Here is a 27,995-nt window from a genome sequence, read left to right as displayed (position 1 = left end):
GACATTCCAGCCAGGGTGGGAGGGCCCAGACCCTCCAGCTCCTGGCCCCGGGCCTGGCGTACCTGCCGGTTGAAGTAGAGGAAGCCCTTGGGGCAGTTGACGTTGTGGAAGGGGGCAAAGGACTCAATGGGGCCATCTATGGTCATGGGGTGCAGGCGCAGTGCCCCCCGAGATGTCACCAGCAGCCAGTGTGGAGAGGGGCCACAGATGAACACCTGGGAAGAAAAAGCGGACGCCACTTCTACGGCTGATGCATGGAGCCCCGGGCTATCTATGAACACCTGGAACTGCCTCCTACCAAGGCAGACCACTGACCTCTCTAGCCCCAGAAGGTCTGCCTATACCAGCAACAGTTCTCCAAACCCTCAGGCAGAGAACAGTCTCTCCCCACCCTTGCTACAATGGATCCTTTAAAATGGAGGTGCCAAGGTTGGACCTGTGACCGCCTGCAGGCGAAGCGGGGCCTCTGCCACTGAGCTACAGCCCCTCCCCCTGGAGACCAGCAACTCCCCGAGGAGACCTCGTCTCCTCTCGCCAAGTTCCCCAACCACAAGAAGACTGCCCTTGCTGCTGCCCCCTCTGCCACCCCCCTCGAGACTCACCCCCGAATAACCGTAGATGTCTTCGAAGAAGCGGAAGCGGGCAACCCGCCCCCGTGGAGCAACCGATTCCTCTCCGCTCACACTCTCCGGCTTCTTCTTGGACAGCCGCGGCTTCTTCTCCCGGAAGTTAATGTTATGGGGAACCTGGTTAGGACGAGAAAAGCAACCAAGAGCAGCAGGCCTTTTAGCTATTTATGCATATTTATACAGCATACTTGTGTATTTTTATATCACGGTTTTTATTACTGTACACTGCATGGATATATTTTTGCATGACTGGTGACATAAAAATATATTATTATTTATATCCCGCCTTTTCCCCAATACTGGGACTCAAGGTGGCTTTACAACATTAAAACTTGTACAATTAAAACCTGTAAATAGACGTATACAAAAGTTAAAAATATAATTAAATCAAAAATATTAAAATTGTATAAAATATCAAAACATTAAAAGACAACAAGAAATATAACCATAGTATCCATCTGTCCTACTCTCACAGGTCCAGACTAGCTATCCCCAAAGGCCTGTCGGAACAAAAAAGTTTTTGCATGCCTGCGAAAGCATGTCAAGGAGGGTGCCATTCTCGCCTCCCTGGGAAGGGAGTTCCAGAGCCTTGGGGCAGCCACCGAGAAGGCCCTCTCCCGTGTTCCCACCAGATATGCCTGTGATGGTGGCGGGACGGTGAGAAGGGCCTCCCCTGAAGATCTCAGGGCACGAGTAGACTCATGGGGAGAATAAGGTCTTTCAGCTAACCTGGACCCAAGCCCTATAGGGCTTTATACAGGACATGACCAGCACTTTAAATTGTGCCCAGAAACAGACTGGGAGCCAGTGAAGCTGTTTTAGCAGGGGAGGGGTATGCTCCCTGTAGCCAGCCCCAGTCAACAGTCTGGCAGCAGCTCTTTGAACCAGCTGAAGTTTCCGAGCGCTCTTCAGAGGCAGGCTCACGTAGAGTGCGTTACAGTAATCCAGACGGGATGTAACTAAGGCGTGTGTCACTGTGGCCAAGTCAGACATCTCCAGGAACGGGCGCAGCTGGCGCACTGGCTTTAACTGTGCAAAAGCACTCTTGGCTACCGCTGAGACCTGGGCATCCAGGGTCAGGGCTGAATCCAGAAGTACGCTGGATTTTTACTTAAAATAAAATCAATAAATTAGGAGGCGGAGAATGGCTGGTGGAGATCAACAAAGACAGTCTGTCTTCAGAGTAGAAGTCAGACTGCAAGGGAAGGTAGAGCATTCCAGTGGCCAGGGAAGAAAACAGGGCAGCTCTTACCTTCTTGAACCGCACTTTGAGGTTGGTCTGGCCCAGCTGGGAGTCATGGTTAAAGGCCTCATAGATGAGGAGCTCTTGATCTACGTGGACCTGCCAACAAGATGTGGAAGTAAAGTAAGCTTCAGCCTGTCCCCTTGGCTCTCTGGTCCACAGACTGGCGCTGGCAGGCCAGGGTGGCACAGCTGTTGGATGAGGCAAAACGATGGTAACCCAGGGCTTCTCCACTCCAACCTCCCAAATGACAGATGTGTTGGAGGGGAGGAAGAACAAGACCCACAGGGCCTCCAGCTCCTGCATCCTCCTCCTCAGACTCCAACCACAAGGAATCTTCCGGCACAGGCACATAGCCAGCTTCTCCTCCTTGGCATTAACTCTCCCCCAGGCACACACAACCATTTACTTTAAGGATTCGTACCCTGACCTCCAGAAAGTTCTCTCACAAACTTTTGTAAAAAAGCAAAAATATCAACTGCAATAAGAACAGTGAAACACACAGAATAAAAACAGCAGTTAAAAGGAGTTATAAACACTAGTCAGCATACACAGATTTAAAAACGAATCATAAAAGGCCATCCTGAACAAAAATGTTTTCATAGTGTACTTAACTAAAAGCACAAACAGAGACTGGGGGGTGGGGGTGGGGGTCTCCTCAGATCCTCCAGGGACAGATTTCATAATAGAGGTGTCATTGCAAAAAAGTCCCCATCTCTGGTACTCACCAAACTAGTCAGATTTAAAAAGAGGCCAGAGAGCAGAGCCTGAGATGACAATCTGAAACACTGGGTGGGTTCATGTGGGTCAAGGCAGTCCAACCAGCTCCCAGAATGTCCAGGGCTTTAAAGGTCAAACGCAGCACCTTAAATTATCCCCGCTGTAAGCCCAGCAATTAGTCAGTCGCCTGTGTCTCGGCTGAACCGCAGCTTCTAGGGCAGTGCGGGCTTAGCATGATTCTCTAAGGCCACGGTCTACATTGCAAGGCCCGTAGGCCATTGGCAGCTCCCCAAGGCTCCAGGTGCAGCCCCCATCTGTCCCCCTGCCTCTCTCTCTCCAGCCACTGCAGTGCTTAGCTACTGCTAGTCCCTTCATTTCACCCTCTGCTGGCCCCTTTATTTCACCCACCCCCTCCTGCCTCTGGAGGTGACAGACTCCAGCTTGGGGGAGCTGGGGGTGGCGATGGCCGACAGGAAGCTCTGGTGTGGGCTGGTCCATGAAGTCATGAAGAGTCGGAAGCAAATGAATGAATAAACAACAACAACTCCTGCCTCCCTTGCCTGCAGGACAGCCGCTGCCGCTCAAGAGAAAGCCCCTGCACAGTGGAGAGGTGGGTGTGTCCCCCTCCCCTCAATACCCAGAAGTCTCTACGCTGTCACAACTGTTTCCCCCCTTCACATCCAGAGCGTGGTGCAAGAGACCCATGATTAGCATCTTCCCAGCCTCCCCTCCCCTCTTCTCTAAAACACTATTACAGCACCAGTCAATGTCCACTCAGAAGTAAATCCCACTGAGTTCAATGAGTCTTACTTCCAAGTAGGTGTGTGCAGAATCGCGGCCCTAGTGGCTCACCTGTGCCTGCTTGCATTGGGTGGCTGGGGGACTAGAGAGGCCATTGGTCTGATCCAGCACAGCTCTTCTTAACAGGGTGCTGCTGCTTGAGTTGTGTTTTAATTATGGGATATACAAACAAATTACAAGGAAGCGCATTGGGAACAATGGGACTTCTCTGACGGGTGGGGGATTACATTAACTCATCTTTCCCCACACTTTTGCACATCCAGTTAGAGTAAATTTTGCATTTGATTAATAATTTTAGTAGTAAGTTAAATGTGCCTCTCACACTGATTTCTTTTTTGTTCTTTTTGCCAAAGTGGCTCCCATTCGAAAAATTGCAGAGACCACTGTTCGAAGAGATTAGCTCCAGAGGGTCTCTGACTGGGCCCTTCCTAGGCCAGATCAAAACCAAACCTACCCCATGTTGTTTTGAAGCTCACTTGGAGCAGACAGGTGGACATGCTCAACACCTCTTCAAGAGGCCTCTGATACTGCCGTCACTTGATGGCGGAGGGGGACTGAACTTCCAGAAGGCCTACAGATCTGTTTGACCGGGCTTCAGCTGGGCCATTTTGCCCGCATGCTGAACTGCCTCTTGATCAGGACGGAGACTCAGAGGCAGGCCGGCCAAGACAAGGCTCGTTCTCAGAAAGGAGGCCACTCGCAGCACTCACCAGCAGATACGGCCGGCTTTGCCGATTTCCCAGGGCCACCAGCAGCACCTCCTTGACCAGCGGCATCTCGGTCTGACGGATCACCTCCTCCTTCTTGGCCTCACCCTGGCTGGCGGGCTGCCCGAAGGAGCTGTCCACCAACACCCGTTGGCCCATGGGGAAGTTCTTCACCAGGAAGACCAGGCGCCACTCGGGCAGCTGGTAGATCTGCGGGGAAAGAGACGGCGCAAGTAGCGGCCCAGCTGTGGGTGGGGACCCAGCTGTGGCATGGCTTGCTCCACAGGGCACCACGTGGGTCTCACCTCCATGGCACCGTTCTCCCGGACCAGCACACACCAGTGCGTGGGCTCTGCCTTGTACTGGTGGGGGTCCCTGTCAGCCGAGGGCAGGCTGGAGCGCCGGGGCTCCTCTTTGCTGGGACTGAACAGAGCGCCGGAGTCCCCGTATAGCATTTCCTCCTCATCATCTACTGTGTTGCTGCACCCGGGGGAAGAAAGGAAGGGTAGAAGGAGGCAGTTACTTCTGGGAGGCCTGGACAGCTGTGGCAACGCCTAGCCCCTTCCCCACAGAGAGAAATGGGTGACCCCTAGCCCCACACACAGCAGGCGCCTCCTGAGCCCTGGTCCAAATCAAGCCCCAGATGAGGCAGGGCTGGAAGGCTAGAGAATCCTGAGGAGAGCAGAGCACAGCCAGTTTTTCCTACTGCCTTCCTCACTCCCCAGGATCTTGCTCCTGATCCAGTGTCTAGGAACTGGGAGGGGCCTTGCTACCTCCTCCAGCCTCTTGGCTGAGCACAGCTGCCCCCATTTGCAAAACAAAGAGCCCTTTATCATGTCCTCAGCCCCACCTGATGTCCTGGATGGGAGCTTCCGTTTCTGACTGGCTCCTCAAGGAGAGCTCATCCCGGGAACTGGACGAATGGCTCTCAGTGGTGAACATCCCGCTGACATCCCGGTACACACACAGGGCAATCACCTTCGATTGCTGAGGGGGCAACGACAGATTGCCTCATGCAAGCAGACACACCATTTTCTCCCTTTTCAGCAAAAACCTCCTTCCACCTAATCTGCTCTCCTATACCCAAAGCTACGTCATCTTCAGGTCTGAGCAGGCGGTGTGTCCTCTTAGTTAAGATATAAAAATTTGGAGGCCTAAATAAGCAGCGCAAACTGAGCAAATATGAGTACGTTTTGCACAATTTATTCGGCTTCGTTGGCCGGGTTCTGGGGGTGGATAAAAAGACCTACAGAGAGTCTCCACCAAGCTAAGCTTTGCCAGTTCACCAGGCACAGATGCAAATCAACAGATGCAAACCACATGCCAAATTGGCTAGAAACGTCATTTCCTTTTCAAAAATGGCTGTCTTTTTAGAGATGCTTGGGGCAGCATAATCTGCACCAGACAGTGGATTTTGAGTTTGCAAGACGCGATGTGAATGGAAAGCTAATGTTCCCATTGCAGAGTTGATTCTAGGAAAACCTGCCACCTTTCCCAGAGGTTGCGGCCACTCCACAACCCTGCATGGAGCCCCTACTCACATGGTGCAACTGTGGCTTCTGCAAGGTGAGGCGGTGCGTCCGGCCCCCGTAGGTGTCGCTCTTCAGCACAAACATTGTGACCTGCCCTTCAGAGCTCATGATCACCACGTAGGGGTCGGCCACAGCACAGTGCACGATAGGCGAGCCAAGATCCACAGGGATGAAGTGCAGCTGGTTCACTGTGAGGCAGAGCCACAAGCAGTGGAGATGCAGCTCAAGCCCCGACCCTTCAGCCCAGACAGAAGCAGGTCACGCCCCTCTGGGCTGCCCCCCGCCCCCATGCACCAAAAGCCCCAGAATGGATGGTGGCACCAGAACCCTGGCAAAGGAGCCCTCCCAGTCCACCCACTTCTCTCTCTCTCTCGCAATCTCGCCCTGCCTCTTCACCCCATCGAGTGGATCATTTTCCAGGATGGGTCTCTGTCCAGGAAAGGCTGCCTTGAAAACTAAGCCGGAGAGCCCAGCTACACCCACCTCCTTCCAACAGGCGGATGCCCAGGGGAGACACCTGCACGATGTACCGGTTCTCGCCAATGTTGCCGGAGTACACCGTGGGCCCCTGGGTGGCAAAGCCACTCGTGTCCAGCTCCATGATTTCCTGGCCAGTCTGAAGGATCTGGCGGAGGCAAAAAGCATGGCAGAAGGTGCTCAGCAAGGAACTGGCACAGTGGGGGTGGCAGGGAGGGGGTGCCTGGGTTTGGAAATATTCTCCCCCAGGACCTTTCACCAGGAAGATTTCCTGTGAGGAGGATCAAATCGGGGCAGTCTTCCCCAACCTGGTGCCCTCCAGATGTGCTGAACGAGAACTCCCAGCACGGCTTGCTGGGGGATGCTGGAAGCTGTAATTTATTTATTTATTCATTCATTCATTCATTCATTCATTCATTCATTCATTCCATTTCATTTCATTTCATTTCATTTCATTTCATTTCTATACCGCCCAATAGCCGAAGCTCTCTGGGCGGTTCACAAAAACTAAAACCAAACAACACACAATAAAACAATTTAAAATATATAGAACATTAAAACCACAATATAACAATACAACCACAATAAAACCTAGCAGCAGTACAGGAGTTTAAAATACAGATTTAAAACAGCAAAGATAAAAATTTAGAAAGCTAAAATGCCTGGGAAAATAATCCAACGCCACCAGGTTGGGGAAGGCTGAAATCGGGATTGCCCCCAGGAAAGTGGCCTGTGGCTAACCCGTTCAGACACAACTTCTCCACGTAAGCAAGCTGTTCACATGGCCACGTACAGGCAGACCTCCCTTACTTCTTCCTGACACGGTCCTTGGTGGCTACAGAGAAGGGGCAGGAGCAGGTTCTGTCCTGTCTCCTACTGCCATCATTTGGCAAAGCGCTACATGCCCCAACCCTCATGGCTCCACCCACTCGGCTGATCTCTCCCAGGGGTCACCCTCTGCTGCCAATCATGCACGCTCAGCAGGGCATCCAAGGCCAATGCGGCTCGCCATGGCATCTCCCAGCACTCACCATGGTGGAGTCCTCGCGGCTCAGTATGAGGAACCCGTGCCGCTTCCCATCATCTGCAGGCTCCGGCGGGGTTGGCTCCTTCTCTGCACTTTCCCCCAGAGTGTCTTCCTCCTGCTGTGGGGAGAGATTGAGTACCAGTTGCCAGGAACCAAACAGCCCTCAATCCCTGCTTCTGGGCTTCCCACTGGGGCATTTGGCTGACTCAGCCAATAGGTCACCCTCCCTGCCACAAGAGATGGCAGCTCAATGGCCCCTTTCCAAGCCCCTGAGGACAGAGGGCACACGTACTGTCACCTCTTCATTCTTCTGGGGTGAGATCACAGTCCACATGTCATAGCAGCCGGGCAGTTCAAAGGTTGTCACTACCTGAGGGCGGATGCTTTTCTATTGGGAAGAGGGGAAAATTAGGGTTCCAGCCCTCAAGTTGGGCCTTCAACATGCGTATCACTTCTGGGCAGGTATTCTGCATGTAGACTGTAATGCGTGCACTTGTCTCACTTTATGGGGTACACAAAGTTTTCCTGCATGGAAGCAAGGTCCATCAAGGAAAATGGTCTTGTGTGAAAGGCCGGATCTTCTGATTCCATCTGTACTGTTAGAGAGCCAAGGACTCTCCATCTGGCTTAAAAAATAAAATTCTCTGCCAGGGTAATCCAAACTCTGTACCAAGAAAAGCTGAATTCTGTGACATGCACAAGTCATGCAACTGCATAAGTCGGCACATGTTTTATTTTGTTCAATTTATTCCACGGTGTTGACTGCCTTGAAGAATTTATTCTTGCTTCAATAATGGCAGAGGATGAGCAAGCAGCTATGCAGGGCGCTGAAATTTTGCTCTCTGATTGCTGGAAACTGGATTCAGCCACCCCTCTCCTCTGAGGTTTCAGCAGTCACTGTCCACAGGAGTTATCAGCCTTCTTTAGCCAAGTGAAACCAGGAAACAAACACAAGCTAAGCAGGGCCAGCCCTGGTTAGTACTTGGATGGGAGACCGCCTGGGAATCAGGCTTCCTGCATTGAGCAGGGGGTTAGACTCGATGGTCTTGTAAGCCCCTTCCAACCCTATGATTCTATGACTTCCAAACACTAAAGCCAGGAGAGCAGAATTTTGTTTGTTAAAAAACACAGCAAGTAAACGAAGTTCTCAAGAAGCAAAATTTCATGGCAAATGTAATAATGGGGGGTGGGGAGGAGATCTTCACAGCCCTAGATAGAAGCCCCCTCCATGGTGATCTCCAGTTCCCTGCCACCTATTCTCATCCCCCACCACTTGCTCATCCCTCTTCTCCTATCACCAGCAAAATTCCTTGCAAAACAATTTTTAAAATCCAAACATCTCCCAAAAATGATATTGAGAAGACCCTTCAAATCCTGCCCCCAAAGGCTGAGGGCAGTCACTCAGTGAAAAACAAAGCAAAACAGGCATGCAGGTAGAGAGGGGTAGAGAAGTTACACTACACACAGGAATTTTGATTGCCTTGGTGTGGAATTTAGAAAAGTTTGGCTGGGATCAGAGGTGCTGTGTGGGACAGAATAGAGCAAATGTGCTGAAAAGACGCAGAGAAGGACCCCAACAGAGACACGCTCCTGGAGGGGCTCCTGGAGGCCACCACCTCCTCCTCCCACCCCCTGCCCCTGTCGTCCCCAGGCATTTACAGGCTGCTCCAACAATCTCTGGGGCAGCCCTGGTAAGCCCAGGCGTGGCGCTGCTCCTGCTGTGGCACTGGTACCTGACTTGCGCCAGACTCTCCTCACTGACCAGGCCTTCGCACAGTGCACCCCTGCACCTCCCTCCCCAGGAGCACCCTCACTCACCTGCAGAACTGAGAGGGCCCCGTTCTTGCCGTAGCCTGAGCACACCACAATTTCCAGGTCAGGCTCAGGGCTATTCTGGAACTGAAAAGGAGAGGCAGACAGCCTGCATTGAGCAGGGGGTTGGACTTGATGGCCTTGTAGGCCCCTTCCAACCCTACTGTTCTATGATTCTATGTGAGCCATGGTGAGGAGTTTGCCTGGGGTGGAGCTGCCTCACTCACACTTTCTGCAAAGCAAGTGCCTGTCATTTCCTGTAGAAACCCTTACTTTCCATCATGCCTCTAGAACAGCAGAAGCCCCAAGGCCATGGAGTTCTCCTCCACCGACTCCTTAGGGCATGCACTTGGCCTCTTCTTCAGTCCCCAGACTTCATCCTACTCCCCACTCCCAGAGGCAGCAAGGAGCAGCCGCCCCCCTCCACACAGGGCCAAGAGGAGGGGCAGCCAGGAAACAGGGTCAGACAAGCAGAGTACGCACCTCCTCAGAGAGGAAGGCAGGCTCACCCATGGCGGCATTGGCACAGGGACCAATGTTCAGGATACTGTCACACACCTGTCATGGGCAGCGGAGAAAAGGGGAACATCAGACACACATGGATTAACTACTACCTAAGAAATAGGTCTTGGGGGGAGAATGAGTACAGGAGACTCAATACTTTTCTGACCCAAGGAGATGCTTTGATGTGTCCCCACTTTAGAATAACAGTCTAGCAGAGGAGAGGGAAGATCACCCAGGAATCAAATCCATGGCACTGAGGTGCCCTTCTCTCCTGCCCTCCCCTCCATGAAATAGGGAGACACAAGCCGGAGTGGGCATCATGCTCTCAGAGCACGCCTCAGAAGCAACCGCCAAAGGGTACCTCGAAAGAGTAGGTGGCAAGTTGGGTCCCAGACTGGGCTTCGCTGCCGTACACCTCGATCTCGTCCACCTCGTCCTGTGGAGCTGACTTTCCCCCTGCACAGGATGGATTAGGATGTGTCCTGGAGAAGCCTTGGAAATAGCTCCTCGCCTCGCTCCCATGGCTTCTATTTCTACGCCACCCACTCCAGAGTCCGCTCATCAGCAATTCCCAGGCACTTTCCCCTCTTCTATTATCCTCCCGCTGTTGTTGCCCCCCCCCCCCCCAATCCTGAAGAAATGAGTCATGATGAGAGTGCTGGAGGCTGGAGATGAACCAGACCCAGCTGCCCAGCCAGCAAGATGTCTGGAAAGGGATTCCAGGTCGCACATGAGATGTGCAATGGACCAGCAGGCAAAGCAGAGCAGAGCATTCTCATGAGCCATCCTGGTATCAACATGAATGAGGAGTCGTTTGAGAATGCAACAGAGGGAGGTACCAGGGACACAGCCAGGTGATAAAGAAACCCCTTCCCCACATGTCTAAGGCCACAAACGCCAGTCCACAGGAGGCTCTGGAAGCCCTATCGCGGGCAGTGGTGGGGGCGGTGGGGGCAAGAAGAGGGCAGCACCCACCAGAAACTTGGATCTTGGAAGCAGAATCAATTGTGCAAAACAAGCGGAAAAGTATGTTGATTCATTTGCAAAGTTAACACAGAACGTGGCTTTCTCTTAATGGAAGATACCAGCTGCCCTGATTGGAGAGAGGGTACAGCCCACGCAGCCTCCATGAGAACAAGGCCCCTTTCGCTGTGGGGCTGAGCCACCTACCTGCCCAATTTGCAGGCTGCTCCACACGTTTCTTCTTGATGGGAGGCTCCTCCTGAGAGTGGAAGAAAGTCACATGCTGACAAGAGGAGGAGACCACCCCACTTCCCCAGCCCTCAGCCTTCATCAATCCCACCAGATTGGAGATGGGCACCTTGTGCCCCCGCAGATGTTGTTGGACTCCAACTGCTAGCATCCCTGATACCACCGGTCAAGTTGGCTGGGGCCAATGGAAGCTGGAGTCCAACAACATCTGGATGGCCACAGGTTGCCCACCCCATGTACTGGGTCCAGCTGCCTTTGGAAGCCAACAGCCCCCACAACCAGGAGAACCGCTCCCCAACCAGGCCTCCGTTCATTCACTCAGCACAACTAGTGCAGCAGCAACCCCAGCCAGCTTGTACTCCAACAGGTCTCTCCTTCAGCTGACACCTGCATACTGGGCTCCCCTCCTCTGTGCACACACACACACAGCAACATTCTCTGCTGGAGGGCCCCATTCTGGTGAAGCTGCACATGAACATAGGTCAGGGATTGTAATTAGGGATGTCAGAGGAATCCAGTCGATGAGCTTTTGTCAGCTTGGCCCCCCGGACTCTATTCCGTCTTCCACCAGCTGGCTCAACTTGGTCTGCAGCGAGTCGGGCCAGCTGGCAGATTTTCTGTATTGTTTTTATCTTAGAAACAGACAGTTATGCAAACTGCAGGTGCAATTTGCATAATCTGAACAAATTTTGCCCGCAATTGGCATAATTTGTGCAAAATGCAGCTGCAATTTGTGCAAATGTCTATTTCCACAAGTTTTTTAAACAGCATAAAAAGTCCCCGGAATTCAGGTAAGCCATGCAGCTTGGCTCACAAATGCAAGCCAAGTCGGGTGCACCGCAGAAGTCTGGCAAGCCCCCAAAGGGCAGACGTCCTTACTTGCAATGTACTGAGGACGGCAGCCTCTAAAGTACAGTCACCCTTCTGGTCAAGGGGACGGAAAGGTCCAGCTGGACTCACCACCTTCTCTGTGGTGGAGTCCTTGGTAATGCTCATGGGGGCCTCTTGAAGCTTCTCGGTATATTTCAGAAGGAGGGAGTTTCCAAGACGTGAGCCCAGGAAGAGGTAACCAGGTTCCATAGTGATCATCTGAGATCCAAGAGAGAGAAGGCAAATCTATTATTATTAATAATACCAATACTACTAATAATAATTGTATTTCTATACCGCCTTTCTGGGATCCACCAAGGCAGTTTACACAAAGTTCAAACCACAAAAAACATAAATAAAAACATAGTGAAACATTGGAAACAACATTAGAAACCAGAACAATGATGTGAAAAGCAAAGTTTAAAAGGCAAAGAGGGGAAGTTGAGCATCAGACAACGTCAGAGAAGTACCACAAGACAGTGAGGGGGTTGGGGGCAGAGATAAAGTAGGGCAAGCACACTGCCCCCTGGGCTTAGTAACCTTTCAAGGCCACCAGCAATCTCTTTGGGCTGGACAGGCCACATTTATCATGTCTGCACCTCGCCTTTGCACCAAGGCATTCAGTATGGAATGTACACCAGAGCTACACCACTCAATCCTACAAGGTAGGAGAGATTGGGGGGGGGGGGGTGGCCCAAGGTTGTCCCTCAGTGAGCTTCAAGGCTCAGTCATACTTTGAACCCAGGCCGCACTGGGCCAAACCCAACATGCTATCCATTACATTACATCTAAACCCTTCCAGACTGAGGTCTGTTTCACATGGCAAATCTGTGGTGGACAAAACATGTGAACCACAGAGATGTCACTTCTTTAGAAAAATCTGACTCTTTTTAAATTTGATTGGAAGTTGCTGTCTAAAAAAACAGAAAGTTGGACCCTTGTTTTAAAAACAAACTCAAACTTCTTACTAGGATTGTTTTTCCACCCCAAAACCATAGCAGGAATCTTGAAGGGAAAACCTGAAATATCTACCATATTGATTTGACTGTAAACACCAATCTCGATGCACATCTTTGATCTCAGAAATAATACATCAAATTCTGTATCATGTAGATATAAAAGCATTTTTGCAGAGCCAGGATGGAAATTTATATTATTGGGCCAGGGAGAAGAGGGTGTTCAAATAGCTCCTAGCCTTAAGGCATCCAATTTTCTAAATTAAAAATCCCCAAAGCTAGAAACAGTCCACTCCCATTGCAACATTTGTATTTTTTCCAACACAAAACTTCCCTTGCTCCCCCGCACCACACCTCTGAAAGTCCGGTTAAATTTCTTCAGGCCTAGCCCCTCTCTCTGGGGGTCATCCCTGCCAAACAGGACCAGGTGCCCCCATTCACTGAATGTCATCAGCCATCTGATTTATAAGAGTAAAGCCACCCCAGTGTCACAGCTGTCAGCTGCCAAGCAGATCGTGGTTTCCCCATCCATGCCATGGCTTGTCACTCCACCCTGAGTCTGCTGTGCCCTGCCAGAGCCCACTCCACAGCCGAACAGAACTTACACAGGTGGTGAGGACACTGGCTGCCGCCTTGTCGAAGTGGAAGGACCGGACGCTCCGCATGCCATCGGTGATGAGGGTCAGCACGTAGCTGGGGAAAGGAAGAAGGCTGGTGATGGGAACTACGGGATTAGCGGGCTGTGCCATCTGTGCCTGGCAAGTGGCTTCCTGTCTGCTGCATGGTGGAGTCAAACAGCAGGATAACAAGCAGGAGCCCACCCAGGCCCTGCACTGGCACTGTTCTGGCTCAACACATCAGACAGAGACCACCACACTCGAGGCAAATGCTGAAAGACCAACCATACATCGGAGTCCCTCCCCAGCTGCTGACCTTACACTCACTTTTGCTGCTTCAGCGTACTCTCATCAGGGGGGCCCAGAAGAGCACTTGTTTTCCTCTACTGACCCTTGCAATTGCCACATAGTGGGAACTAAGCAGAACTAGATGGTCTGAAGAGTCTGGCCCTAGATTTCTGAAGCAAGTTGTCCAACAAATATTGCAAAAGTCTAGGGTTGCTGCTGTTCAAACACCCAAGTTGCACTTGGCTCCTTAACTGGTGCTGCAAAGAAGCAGCTAAATGCACACAGCCTAAACTGAAGCAGACTCGGTATTTATCTACTGCACTGCATTGGAGGAGCCTCTTCGGAGGCAAGGTGGCCTGGGGAGATTTAGAGGTCAGCTTTCCAGAGCCTTTGATTTCACCATGGATCAGGCTGCCTCTGAGTGGCAGAACAAGGCACTTGTGACATATGGCAACAGGTTCTTATGGTCTGGATGTTTAGGGGACAAGAGGTCTTCCTCCCACTCTGTTTCCAAAGGCTCTGGATAGCAAGAGCCAGCCTCCTTGCGTCTGGCCAAAATAGTGCAAGAATCCCAAGAGACACTGAGCGAGCCTTGCCAAAAGCAGAAACAGCGCAAGACTGAACAGAACAGCTCCCTGCTGAAAACATGCCAAAGTGATTGCATGTGGTTACATGAGAACGAGCTGAAGCCTTACATCTCGCCTCCTTTCAGTGATATCACCATCTTGTCATAGGAGATGAAGGTTGCCTGGGCGCAGTCCAATGTCATTTTCACTCCCTCTTGGACTCCTGCAAAGGGGAAAGAGCAGCAAGAGAGTTGTCAGTCAAGCCCAGGGCAGCAGGGCATAGGCCAGGGACTCAGGACAATGCAAGAGCTGTCTACTTTGGCAGATATAGCCTCGCTGGAGCACATTCTATCATGCAAGATTGCTTGAGACTGTGAATGTTCCATCCACTTTCAGGTTTGCAAAACAAGTTGCTCACTGGGGCAGAATTTGAGAACCTGAAAGCCTCAGCTTTCCATAAATATACATATATATTTATTTATTACATTTATATCCTGCCTTTTTTCCTCCGTAAGGAATCCAAGGAGGCGTACATAATCCTCCTCCTCTCCATTTTATTCTCACAACAACAACCCTGTGAGGTAGGTTGGGCTGAGAGTCAGTGACTGGCCATATATGTGTGTGCGAGAGAGACAGACTGCACTCAAGGTTACAAGAAAAAGTTTGGGAAAATGCCATCTGCCCCCATCCCAATACAATCCAAGTCAATAAAATTAATAAAATCAATAAAATTATTTGAAAATCTAAATCATGAACCGACATGACCAAGAACAATGTATGTTGAACAGCAGCAGCAGCAGCTTATCTGATCTGGACAGGGGATTTGGAGCTGGCTATCATTCCTTCCCTGCACCCCACATCTATACAGAGAAGTGAAACAAGAGGGACAAGGAAAGGGGCTTGCATATAGCTAGCTGGTTAATTCAAGGCCAGTAAGGGACAAACACCCCTTTTGCAATGGTTCCACCTCCAGGGTTACTGGCAGATCACCAACCTCCAATAAAGGAAGGGGAGGAAAAGTAGGCAGGCATACTTAGTGGGAAGACTGTGGTGCCATTGGTGAGGCTGTTGAGGGACACGCCATAAGGTGGCACACTCTGGTTCAGGTACAGCAGTGAATTCACTGCAAAGATCACAACACCACCTAGAAGGAAGGAGGGGAGAGGAGAGTTAGGCAGAGATGGAGTTGTTACTCTGAATCACAGGTCTGAAGCTGGTGAAAGGTGAGTTTCTCTATGTCATCTTCTGGGTGAAGGCATCTGTCACGCACGCACACACCAGAAGAAATATGTCAGGCCATTGGTCTATCTAGCCCAGTATTATCTTTGCCAGGGAGGCGAAGTTGTGGCTCTCCAGATGTTTTGTCCTACAACTCCCATCAGCCCTAGCCCACATCATCAATGGCAAGGGCTGATGGGTGTTTTAGGCCAAAACATATGGAAAGCCACAAGTTGCCCAGCCCTGGTCTATGCTGACCAGAAGAGTCTGTCCAAAGTCTCAGGCAGACATCCTTCCCAACTCTTTAGATCTCTTTTTAAGTGGAGATACTGGGAGCTTACATGTGCAAAGCGTGTGCCTACGAAGCTATCGGCCTCCCCACATTGTCCAACCAGCTTTGCCACCACTTCGGATTTCCATTCAAAACCAATGCTCCACCCCACAGCTGTTCACAATTTCCAACCACACTGCTCTACACACAGACACCCCAACACCACCACTCCCACTATTCGCTCCCTACGCTACAGCCAAGAGAAGGCCATTATTCCTCTCACCGATGGGCTTGGGCACCGCCAGGGCCTGTGTGCAGTCAAAGGGCAGGTTGCTGAGGGACCAGATGACTGGATGGACCTTCTGCATGATGTTCAAGGAGATGGCCACAATACTGCAGGTGTCCTGGCGCACAGCCACTCGCCTGCAAGGAGTGGGGGGGAGAAGGAAAGAGCTCTGCAACTTAACACCCCCATTCTCATAGTCTACGTAATGGGGTGGGAGGTGTTCAAGATGAGTATGAATCTGGAGCGGAGAGGGGGGAGGGGAGGGGAGGGGAGAATGGGGAATGGTCCTTGGCAGGATCAGATCCAAAGAAGAGGACATGCCAGATGGAGTTCTGGGATGGAACAGGGTTGAACGTGCTCCAGGGCTGGCCCATCACCCCTTGCCTCCTCCCCACCACCAATGGTACGGAATTCTGCAGCATTTCCAACACATCCTCCAACCTGGAAGCCCTGCTCCCTAACCTCTGCTGTGCTGGAGCATAATGTGATTGCTCAACGGTGGAGAAAACACTCTACAGGTGCCTAAAGGTCATCTCTCTATAATTATTACATACATTCTAAGTTTGGGCTCTAAAATTCAGAACAGATATGGCTCAAATAAACTCTAGCTATTCTGCAACAGGTCTTGTAGCATTGAGAAATTCAGCAAGTCACAATTATGGCAAAACTATCTGAAATTCTATGAGTACAGGCGGGTCATCGGATAAACATAAAACATAGATCTCCCTGTTCAATCCTAAAACAGCCTCTCTTGTCTCCCCTTCTTCCTGTATGCCATACCCTCTCCCCATTTCCTCCCTGCTACTACGCCACCCACACTTTACCCTATAAAATGTAGGTGCTTTAGAAATAAGTAAGCACCACTGCAACAGCTCTTAACCCTTTCAACTCTGAAAAGCAGCCTGCCCCAACCTGGTGCCTTCCAGATGTGTTAGAATGTAACTCCCATCATTCCCAGCCAGCACGGCCTTTGGGGGTTGCAGTCCAACAAATCTGGAGGCACCAGGTAGGAAAAGGCAGCTGCAAAGCCTTGCTTGCACTTTAGGTCACAGCAGGCGCCCCCTTCCCGGTTTTGCAGGTTTCGCACCAGAAGCCTCAGGTATTCTCCCAGTGCTGTCACACCACATACCTGGCCAGGGAAAACAGACTCCGTGCAGCCACACTTCCCCAACTAACAGTGGAGCTCATCCACATTTAGCCCTGCAGCTCTTACTCAGCTATCTGCAAACTGAGTTCTGCCTTCACACATCTCCCACTGCCCGCAAGGCAGGCAGACAGAAATGGCAGCAGCAGTTCCATTTCCCCTTTGAGACTGGGAGCTAACTAGCTGGCCTCTGCCCAGAAGGCCAGGGTCAGGACTGATGTTCAAGGGGGAGGAGGAAGAAAGGACACACCCAGGCCAGGTCTGGTTGGGTTCGAAGAGGATGAGCAGGGTGGGCTCATAGTAGCCATACAGGAACTGCATGTCAATGATGTTGAGCAGCTTCTCGTCCAGCTCCCGCACGTCAATGATGTAGCTGGGCAGAAAACTGGACTTCTGGCTGCAACAAGAGATCGAAGGAGTTAACCGGGGCCAGAGAGACCCTGCAGGGAAAAAGATGTGAGGATCCCCCCCAGATAGTCTGCATGCAGAAGTCCAGAGGAGCCGCCTTTAGGTGGCATAGGGCACAATCCTATGCATGTTTAGACAGAAAAAAGTCCTACAACTCCCAGCATTCCCCAGCCAGCTGTCTAAAGATGCATAGGATTGCACCCTTACAGGATTAAACACATTTGTGGAGTGCAGGACTATCAACAGCTAATTGCCATGATAGCTAGGTTGGGCCCTCTTCAATTTCACCCCACGACACCACCCCAGCGTGTTAAGATCATCCAAGAGACCTTGTTCTGCTGCCCCCACTGGAGGTTTGTCTGATATGCCTTTTCAGTGGTGGCACCTTCTACCTGGAACACTCTGGCCCAGGATGCCCATAAGGCCAGCAGCTGTTTAGCACTTTACCAAAGTGGGTGAAAAATTTGCTGGACTTTTGGAGCTTAGTATCTGGGGGAAGGGATTAGCAGGCCACCTTGGGTTGTTGCAATATAATTGCTTTAGTCTCTTTTCTACTATGATTATGGTTTTATTTCTTATGCCAGCTGAACTCTGAAACTTTTCAGCAGCCTTCCCTAACCTGGTGCCCTCCAGATGTGTTGCACTACATCAGGAGGGCCTCAACATATCTGAAGGGCACCAGCTTGGGGGAGGCTGCTCTTCAGGATCCAGAGGCTAACTGAAGTGACAGCTAGCCAACCACCTGCCTTAAGGAGGGAACACAACCTGGATAAATGTACAACCTGTATTTCTAACTTAACTGTTCTTTGCAAATTCTGAAGACAGTGTCCCCATTACTGATTATATACCTACCCTCAAATATGGAAAAGCCATGACAACACTCAGCTAAAATGCTGCACCTTCCATTTAAACCTGTTCCCCTTAGCCTTCCACCACCACCAGTTCCAAGAAGCAATCGGAATTGCACTATCAAGCTCAGCATCCTCTCTCTTGACAACAGCAATATCCATGAGCAGAGGTCCGCAGGCAAGACCTGATGTCAACACCCCTCCTCAGCTGTACCACCAACACACCCCAGCAGTTGCAGGTCAGAGGCATACAGTCTGTGAACTTCAAGGTTCAGCTTTCATGACTTTCATGTATCCATCTAATCCTTTTTGGAACCCCTTTGCACTCATTGCCAAAACAACATCCTATGGCACTGAGTTCCACAGACTAACGTATGCTTTGTGTGAACAAATATCTCTGTTTCTCTTAAACAGTCATCTGCAGTTTCAAGAATGTCCCCTGTCCCTAATTGCTGCCCCTCTCTCCAAACCTCACCTACCCTAAACCTTTGATCATGTTAGACATTCTCTCATTCAGATAGCAATCAGCTTGACCAGTGTCTTACCCTTCACCCATGACCCCTTCATGCTCATCAGTCAGCGTGTCTCTGCGGAAGGGCAGCACCACCAATCGAGTGCCATAGATGAGCATTACCGCACAGCGCCCATCTGGGTCCACCCGCACTTTGGGGATGTGGACGTTCTGCACGAAGCCATCCTGAGTGAGAGACACAGCATGCCATGAGCCTCGGAGAGCGCAGCACAAGTGGAGCCCTTGGCCCGTCCTTCTTCTGGCATACATGCTCCTTTGCATCTGGAGTACATGCTGCCTCTCAGCCCATGGAGATTACCCAACTGTTTCCAAACAGTCCAACTAGTGCATGGAGTTGCGATGGAGTTAGGAAGGGAGAAGTCTTGGTTGTGCCCACTGGGAAAGGTGCAGATGTCATCCTAAGTGCTAGCAGGTGGTGCCCTGTGCCACACTCCATTTTGAGCATTTAGGTCTGAATGTCTCTCTGCTTCGGCTGGCTGGAGCTTCTCACCTGCTAATGGCTATTGCTTTGAATGTCATCAAATGACAAGATTGGGGGCGGGGGGGAATAGGCACAAGGGAATTTCCTAGGGATGCGAGAGGCCTGCCAGTGTCTCTTGACTTTTCGGAGGATGAATGAGAGCTCCTCTCACAGTGGCTTTTGAAATTAAACTGCAAATCCTCAGGTACATACCCTCAGCTCTGGCTCCTCAAAGTAATGAAGAGAAAGTGTTTTCAGGTCATGGGTGCCAGGATCATATTCCACCACTGAGAGCTGGGAGGCAGGAAAAGGGAATTAACGGGAAGGGCATCTGCTCAGATTTCGTCTTTTTCTTCAAAATGAAAATTATAAATTGAACATGTCCCATACTGAAACCTTGAGAGGGAAAGACTTTAAATCTGAATAATTACTACCCTCCCCTATTTTTAGATCCAATGGTGGAATGGCTGGCTGAAATACAATGGAATTCTATTGTTTTCTGCTTATTGTTACCTTGCTGTATACTGCTTCATACTGACATGACCTACTCCCCAATTTGCTTCGTCTACTCTTCTATTGCTCTCCCTTCCCAAAATGCAAACTATTTTTAGCTGTTGCAGAAATACACAATGGACTCAGAGTTCCATGGTCCTCTCTCCTCACAGTGGTCTGGAAAGCTGGCTGAAAAGAGGCTCCGTTTCCACTGAGCCCAAGTACTCATTTTGTTGTATGTCACGTCAAGCAAAACTGCCATTAGGAGCTAGTTATAGATAGACTGGCCAGAGCAGACTGTAAGATGCTTTGAGGCTCAACATGGCTGGCCACAACTGTTCCTCCCTCCCTCACACTCTCACACACACTATATGGCACAGCTCTTCCAGAAATCTGACTACCTATGCCTCCTTCTCCAGATGACAACCTACCTTGGCATCCTTGAAGCTGAGTAGGAGGGCATCTCTCTTGGCTCCTGCAAGCTGTACACTGGCCATGGACATGACATTGCCAAAGAAAGAGAAGGCAGCCACCAGCTCCAGTTTCTCCTTGTGACCTTTGCCCTCTGTGCAAGACAGCAAATTAGAATGTGACATAGAGAGCCAACGTCAGAGGTGAAGTTGGAGTCACACACAGTGCTTATCTGGCCCCTTCATCTCAGCCCCCTACCTACAACAGAGTCCTCTCTGCCTGAAATAAGCCTCCCAAGCCTTTCAGCTTGTGTCTCCCTGTTTGAACTCCATGGACATTACCCAACACCAGCCTGAGATGGTGAAAGTTCTGCTCCAGGTGAAGGCCTTCCCCTTGCAGGGGGTTGGGGGAGGAGCTGTTCCTTGTAGTCTGTATATTGGACCTGCCCCGTCTGCCTTTGTCCTTCAGTACTCTGGCCCCATCCCTCCTGCCTGCCCCACATAAATCTCCTGTCTAACCCACCAATACTGAGAAGGTGGACGTAACACAGAAAACTACTGAGTGGTGCAATTGGAAACAAAAGGCAGTAAAGACTGCGGCCTTGCCATTCCTTTCCACATTCCCTGACTGCAGAGTGAATAGCAAATGCATGAAACTGCTATTAGCCATTGGTCCATCTATCCCAATATTGTCTTCTCTGAATGGCAGTGGCTCTCCCAAGGTCTCAGGTAGAGATCCTTCCAAAACCTACTGCTCGTGTTCCTCTTAATGGGAGATGTGAGGGGCTGAACCCAAGATTGACCTTCTGCATGGAAAGCATGTGCTCTATCACTGAGCTATGACTTCTGAACTGAGCTGCAATTGGTGACAAGCTTGAGGGTTAAGTACCAAGCATCCTAAGAGGTCTCTTGGGAGCTTAAGAGAGCTGGTTAGCCCAGAAGTAGCTCTTCAGCTTCAGCAGAGGGAGACTATGAGAGAAAGGTGGCACTGGAGCTGGCACTGGAAGCAAGTAATTGCCTGCAGTCCCACGACAACACCTGGGAGTGCATGCCAGGCAAGGAAATCACTGGCCCCACTGACTGCAGTGGTGGCTTCCTTCGAGGGGTAGAGACAGAGCCTAAACAGGGGACAACTTTCTTCTGAAGCATTATCGGATAGCGGGTCTCCCTTAGTGTAGCTTCCCACCCACACAATTTCTTTTCCAGGAGCCCAGCACACACTACCACCTGCAGCCCAGACCACCCACATTCCCATCCACTCACCTGTGATTCTGTCATTTTTGGTTGCGGTCTAGAAGAGAAGCAGAAGAACATCATCAGTCCTGCAGTTACAATGCAGTGCACCAGCTGCACAGACCTGCTCAGATTGCCCTGGAGAGAAGGTGGAGATGGAGTGGCCAGGCCAAGTGCCAAAGAGGCACCAGCATCAGCCTCAAAGTGACATTAACACTTCAGAGAGAAAGGTAGGAGCAGTAAATCTTACTACAGAAACAGGGGGCTCCTCATGTCTCCAGAACTGCACACCCCTCATATTCTGCCACTAATAAGAGTGCATCTTAATACTTTCCTTCTCAGATCATTCCATGGCTCTGAAGACCATCTCTCAGGCTTTGCCATTGCAGCTTCAGGTCTCCCCCACCTCAGCATCAACCCCCAGTTCTGACATTCAGTTGCACTCTCTGACTTTGGATGGATTAAACAATCCTCCTAGGGAACACGCTCATCATTTTTCAGAGCTCCCTCAAAGGATGTCACATTCAGTTCCTTCTAAAACCAGTGTGTAAGCAAATCTATCCTATAGGGACAAAACTACTCTTTCCTGGAGCCGCTGCAAAAGCCAAATTAATCTCAGAATATAGACCAGGATCACCAACTGGCACAAGAGCCGGAGGGATGCAGGGCATGTATGTTTGTGTGTGAGAGAAGTTTGGGGGGTGGGGGATAGAGAACCACTTCCCGTCCTCACAGACGTTCTCTTTCCTAATGCGGTTTAGCAATGGCTGGAATACCACAGAAGCATCCATGCTTGGAGTGAGCATCAGTCATTAATGACACCAATAAAAAACAGCCAATCCTGCAGGGTATGCTCCTTAGTGAAGCTGGAATCAAGCAAATGAGACCTTAACCAGACCAGCATAATCTGTCCCACCTTCCTGCCACTACCCAAGGATGTCACAGGGCAAATTAAGAGTGAACTGCTCGTCCAAGGAGCACAGTGCTAGGTCCTGTACCAACTCTCAGTCGCTGCTGGGCCAGGTTTCCAGATATTTGTCAAACCTCCTTATTTGAGACTCTAGGTCATATGCTTGGCCTCTATAAAACTTCATGTGTTCCACAGGACAACTTTACATTGCATGGAGAATAAGTTCTTTGTTTTTTGTTAAATCCACGACCTGTTACTTTCAGAAGGCAAACACCCACCTCTTTCATTACAAGCAAAGGAATCAAGTAAGGATTCAGTCTTTCATCCCTCCAACAAACATGCACAATCATAGCAAAGTGAATATCGCCCACAAACAGGTAGTTCAGAGTACCTCAGAGTCATGGTTGAGCCTGTAAACATACAGCTGAGAGGTTCCTGCCACCACCAAGTTGCGCTCGGCATTGGAGAAGAAGTTGCAGTACATGGAGAACTCCAGCCCTGTAGGAGGGTGGGCCTGTTTGTACACAGCATACATCTCAGCAGGCTCCCTGCAGAGAGGCACATCTCAGTGAGGGAAAGCTGCCAGTGGAGAGGCGAATGTCAGGACTTAAGCCCACAGCAATTCCCGAACCTCGGCCTGAGGGATGTCAGCCTATCCACCAACCAGCTCTGGCCAAAGGAGGGCATTCCACGGGGACTCTGCTGTTGTGTTCCCTGCAAGAGACTACCCTCGCCTATGCTTTACCTTGGCTTGCCCACCCCTGCAACTTGACAGAAACCGGACCTTACAGCTAGTAACCATTATCACTGGTCTGGGAATTTTAAAGTGACCAAGAGAGCCAGTCGATGCTGGGAGAGGAGGACACGCCAAATAAAGGGGAAACTCCTGAACATGAGCAAAGGCATCAGTTATCAGCGTGTTCTGCTTCAGCGTAGGTCATACACTTGGACTTGCAGGCTTGCCAAAGTCAGAGATAAATCTAGGGTCACAGGTGCAACTTGAGTAACCATCCTGTGCACCCTCTGAACTGAGCAGTCTAAATGTTCTGGAATAGTGTTCTACATTTGAACCATCCCCATATTATATCCAGTCTTGGTTCATGAAGTAGAAGTCAGGTCTCCTTTCCCCACTCTAGCATTTGACAGTATTGCTGGTAACAAAAAAGCCAGACAAACAACAGAAGAGGAAGATCCTTGACAACACCCACACCACAATCTGACTGTGTAACATAACTCCATTCCTGAACCCACGTATCAGCCCATGTTGACAGTTGTCCTTGTGGATAGTACAATATTTATTTTAACTGACAGATAAGCATAAAACAACATGGCTAACCCAATTAATCTGCAATAGTCAGAGCCCAACAATTTCTTTGCATCCTAGTGTATTATCTTAGAGCAGAGATGGGGAACATGTGGCCCTCCAGATGTTGTTGGACCACAAATTCCATCAGCCCTACCCAGCATAGGCAATGGTGTGGGGTGATGGGAATTGTAGCCCAACAAATATCTAGAGGCATTCCCCATCTCTGTCCTCAAGTGATCAGAACAGAAAGGGCTGAAAGGAAAATGTATGAAAAGTGGAAAGTACTTTGGGGTGACTCAGCCAATTCTAATATTTGATCCATCCACGTCGTTCACATACTAACCTGGTTCATACTATTACCACAGCCCACCGTGACTTATTTAAGCCATGATGGGTTATGGCGTGTGCCGGCAGGCTTTTGAATATTCAAGCTGCAATTGCAGCTTGTCATGACATCCAAACCTGGGGATAGTTGGCTGGGTTGCTGGCAAGGTTAACAAACCACCCACAACCCTAAAACAGCCCATGGGTTCTGGGTGGTTTGTTAACTACAGCAACAACCCACCCTCACTGGGTTCAGATGCCGTGACAAGCCATAGTCACAGCTTGAATATTCAAAATGGCCACCCGCACATGCCAAAGCCTACCATGGCTTTAATAAGCCACAGTAGGTTACTTGAACATGCGAATCAGTCCTCTATAAGCAGAGGTTTGCCCTAGGCTTTCCCTAAATAATAGCTGCTGATAGTCAGGGCAACACTGAGCCCTGTGCAGACATTTCCTGGGGACTCCCTGCTTTACTTAATGGAATTTGGAAAGTGTGGCCTACAGACCCTTTTTTCAAATGAGTTTGCAGAAATGCTCATATTCATTACATTGTAATAAATGCTAGCTTTCTATATTTGTCTTGCCTCCTTTCGTATGCAGTTATATAATCTATGTTTTGGTACATGAAGCAAAAGCAATTTCCTTGTAAACATGTTTGCATCAACCCTACCCACAAATGACCACCTCTCTGTTTTCCCACATTCTCCACAGAGGATTTCACAGCTCTTCTGAAGCAATTATCTTGCTTATTGGGAAGTTTGAGGATTCTAGGAGGGAAATGGGTTGGTTTCCAAGGGAGTGAGCAACCAAAGAGAATGAAATGAAGACCAGCCCTTGACACTCTGCCTCTTCATCGCACAGCCCAAGAGATACATTTCCAGATCTCTTGCAACAATCACAGAGAGTGCTGGAGTATAATTCTTGGATTATGCACACCTGCACTTGATCACTTTGAGACTTATGACTTCCACATCATCTCCACATTGTGAAGGATCCTGCTTGTTTGCTGCCTGAAGTGACTACTCAAGCTGCTTTCAAAGGCTAAGAACACAAGAAATGCCCTGAAGCTGGATCAGACCAAAGGCCTATCTAGTTCAGCATTCTGTTCACACATTGGCCAGCCAAAGGCCCCCACGGGAAGCCCACAAGAAAGACACTGAGCGCAATAGAGGAGTTAGTCCTGGTGTGATGCATTCTTAGTCCTCCCTAGCCTAAGGTGAGAGTCAGTGTGATGTAGTGGTTAGAATGTTGGACTGGGACTCAGGAGATCCAGGTTCGAGTTCTCCCTGGGCCATGAAGCTCACTAGGTGACTTTGGGCCAGTCGCTGACTCTCAGCCTAACCTACCTCACAGGGTTGTTGTGAGGATAAATTTGAGAGAAGGATCATGTACACCACCTTGGGCTCCTTGGAGGAAAGGCAGGATATAAAGGTAACAAACAAGTAATCCATAGAAAGGAACCAAAGAAACCCCAAAGACTCCAGAACTGTTTTTTAAATACCAATGCAATAGTACTAGAGTGCCTCAGAGCATGTGCAGAGTGTGAACATCAGAACAGCCCTGCTGAATCCATCCAGTCCAGCATTCTGTTCAGAGTGGCCAACCATCCTGTGGTAGCAAATTCCATAGGTTAACTCTGCACTGTGTGAAGTCCTTCCTTTTGGTTGTCCTGAATCTCCCACCAGTCAGCTTCATGGGATGACCCCTTTGGGTTCTAGTATTTTGAGAGGTGGCAAGAATACACAGAAGAACTATACAGGAAAGATCTGAATGTCCCTGATAGCCATGAGAGTGCGGTCACTGAACTTGAGCCGGACATCCTCGAGAGTGAAGTCAAGTGGGCCTTAGGAAGCATTAGTAACAACAAAGCTAGCGGAGATGACGGTATTCCAGCCGAGCTATTTAAAATCCTAAAAGATGATGCTGTTAAAGTGCTGCATTCAATATGCCAACAAATCTGGAACACTCAACAGTGGCCACAAGACTGGAAAAGGTCAGTTTACATTCCAATTCCAAAGAAGGGCAACGCCAAAGAGTGTTCAAACTACCGCACAATTGCGCTCATTTCACATGCCAGCAAGGTGATGCTCAAAATCCTACAAGCTAGGCTTCAGCAGTATGCGAACCGAGAACTACCGGAAGTACAAGCTGGGTTTAGAAGAGGCAGAGGAACTAGAGATCAAATCACCAACATTCGCTGCATCATGGAGAAAGCAAGAGAATTCCAGAAAAACGTCTATTTCTGCTTCATTGACTATGCTAAAGCCTTTGATTGTGTGGATCACAACAAACTGTGGCAAATTCTTAAAGTGATGGGAGTACCAGACCACCTTACCTGTCTCCTGAGAAACCTGTACGAGGGTCAAGAAGCAACAGTAAGAACCAGACATGGAACAACCGATTGGTTCAAAATTGGGAAAGGAGTACGACAAGGCTGCATATTGTCACCCTGCTTATTTAACTTATATGCAGAGTACATCATGAGAAATGCCGGGTTGGATGAATCAGAGGTCGGAATTAAGATTGCCGGGAGAATTATCAACAATCTCCGACATGCAGACGATACCACCCTAATGGCAGAAAGCAAAGAGGATCTCAAGAGCCTCTTGTTGAAGGTGAAAGAGGAGAGTGCAAAATCTGGTTTGAAACTCAACATTAAAAAAACTAAGATCATGTCATCTGGCCCTATCACTTCCTGGCATATAGAAGGGGAAGAATGGAAGCAGTGACAGATTTTACTTTCTTGGGCTCCAAGATCACCGCAGATGGTGACTGTAGCCATGAAATTAAAAGACGCTTGCTCCTTGGGAGGAAAGCTATGGCAAACCTAGACAGCATAGTAAGAAGCAGAGACATCACCTTGCCGACAAAGGTCCATCTAATCAAAGCTATGGTTTTCCCAGTAGTAATGTATGGCTGTGAGAGCTGGACTATAAGGAAGGCTGAGCGCCGAAGAATTGATGCTTTCGAACTGTGGTGCTGGAGAAGACTCTTCCGAGTCCCCTGGACTGCAAGGAGGTCAAATCAGTCCATCCTAAAGGAAATCAACCCTGAGTGCTCATTGGAAGGACAGATACTGAAGCTGAAGCTCCAATATTTTGGCCACCTAATGCGAAGAGAAAACTCCCTGGAAAAGACCCTGATGCTGGGAAAGACTGAAGGCAAAAGGAGAAGGGGATGGCAGAGGATGAGATGGCTAGATAGCATCACGGATGCAATGAATATGAACTTGAGCACGCTCCGGGAGAGAGCGCAGGACAGGAAGGCCTGGCGTGCTATGGTCCATGGGGTCACGAAGAGTCAGACACGACTGAACGACTGAACAACAACAACAATTTTGAGAGCGGGAGAAAAAGGTCTCCCTCTCCACATTCTCCACACCATGCATAATTTTGTACACCTCTATCATGTCTCCCCTTACCCTCCTTTTTTCCAAGCTAAACAATCCCCGCTGTTGTAACCTTCCCTCACAGGGGACGTGCTCCACCCCTTGATCCGTTTAGTTGCCCTTTTCTGCACATTTTCCAGCTCTACAGTATCTTTTTTTAGGTGCAGTGAGCGGAACTGGCCACAGTATTCCAAGTGTGGTTGCACCATACATTTGTATACGGGCAGTGTGAGGGGAGTACGAGGGAAGTGTGCTTCCTTCACCACTGCATAATCACAGCCCACCCAAGCATTTGCCATGGGGGGGGTTAAATCAGGTGGAGTCGAGAGCCTCCCTGAGGCGAACTAGCGGTTTTAGCCCCGCCTCGAACGGACCCCCCGCCAGTCGCTCTCTCCCCATCACAGGGCAGGGAGCCGGGGGTCCATTCAAGACGAGCCATCCCTGCCACGACCTCAGGGGCCAGCGCGTTTGGCCCCAGGGGTCCTGTGCTTAGCCGCCATCCGCCTCAAGAATTCTGGGTACGGCGGGCTGAGAGTCGAAATGGCTGCCTGTAAATTGGGGGGAGAGCAATGTTGGTCGGCCTCACAGGATTTCCTTGCCTACCACCCCCCACCGCTACCCGCCCCGGGAAACCGGGCTTACCTCCCCCGCCCCACTCCTCAAATCCCCCTCAGCCGGCGGGGAGCACCAGGGCGATCGGTCCGTGTGGAAACAGTCCCCGCCGGAACCATCGAGGCAGCAGCGGAGGCGAGAGTGCGCAAGAAGCGAGTCTAGAGCGGCGCAAGCGCAAGGGCGGGGCCA

The 27,995-nt window shown here is 50.1% G+C and overlaps 1 protein-coding gene across 16 annotated transcripts in view; it reads right to left on the bottom strand.

Annotated features, from left to right (window-relative positions):
• Positions 1-27,995, bottom strand: part of CPSF1 (cleavage and polyadenylation specific factor 1) — a 35,352-nt gene extending 7,357 nt beyond the window's left edge. For 3 of the 16 annotated variants that reach the window (XM_084848521.1, XM_084848537.1, XM_084848536.1), the window contains exons 1-26: positions 27,837-27,926; positions 22,565-22,721; positions 21,294-21,321; positions 20,052-20,185; positions 19,342-19,422; positions 18,682-18,833; positions 17,131-17,277; positions 15,734-15,873; positions 14,995-15,105; positions 14,091-14,184; positions 13,096-13,183; positions 11,544-11,753; positions 10,623-10,674; positions 9,814-9,908; positions 9,432-9,506; positions 8,955-9,035; positions 7,429-7,524; positions 7,141-7,254; positions 6,116-6,257; positions 5,642-5,820; positions 4,951-5,087; positions 4,406-4,580; positions 4,104-4,310; positions 1,882-1,971; positions 603-746; positions 63-215 (exon numbers count right to left, since the gene is read on the bottom strand). In XM_084848521.1, the coding sequence (XP_084704647.1) occupies positions 63-215; positions 603-746; positions 1,882-1,971; positions 4,104-4,310; positions 4,406-4,580; positions 4,951-5,087; positions 5,642-5,820; positions 6,116-6,257; positions 7,141-7,254; positions 7,429-7,524; positions 8,955-9,035; positions 9,432-9,506; positions 9,814-9,908; positions 10,623-10,674; positions 11,544-11,753; positions 13,096-13,183; positions 14,091-14,184; positions 14,995-15,105; positions 15,734-15,873; positions 17,131-17,277; positions 18,682-18,833; positions 19,342-19,422; positions 20,052-20,185; positions 21,294-21,321; positions 22,565-22,708 (3,069 nt within the window). In that variant the 5' untranslated portion in view covers positions 22,709-22,721; positions 27,837-27,926. Of the gene's footprint in view, positions 1-62; positions 216-602; positions 747-1,881; positions 1,972-4,103; positions 4,311-4,405; positions 4,581-4,950; positions 5,088-5,641; positions 5,821-6,115; positions 6,258-7,140; positions 7,255-7,428; positions 7,525-8,954; positions 9,036-9,431; positions 9,507-9,813; positions 9,909-10,622; positions 10,675-11,543; positions 11,754-13,095; positions 13,184-14,090; positions 14,185-14,994; positions 15,106-15,733; positions 15,874-17,130; positions 17,278-18,681; positions 18,834-19,341; positions 19,423-20,051; positions 20,186-21,293; positions 21,322-22,564; positions 22,753-27,836 lie in introns of all 16 variants that reach the window. The other 13 variants (XM_084848531.1, XM_084848525.1, XM_084848534.1 and 10 more) reach the window with 12 other exon arrangements.

This window comes from Heloderma suspectum, chromosome 4 (genome assembly GCF_057233095.1).
Source record: "Heloderma suspectum isolate Gila_16-S chromosome 4, 16-S_ref, whole genome shotgun sequence".
NCBI classification, from domain to species: Eukaryota; Metazoa; Chordata; class Lepidosauria; order Squamata; family Helodermatidae; genus Heloderma; species Heloderma suspectum.
This window is presented reverse-complemented; position numbering and strand designations above follow the sequence as displayed.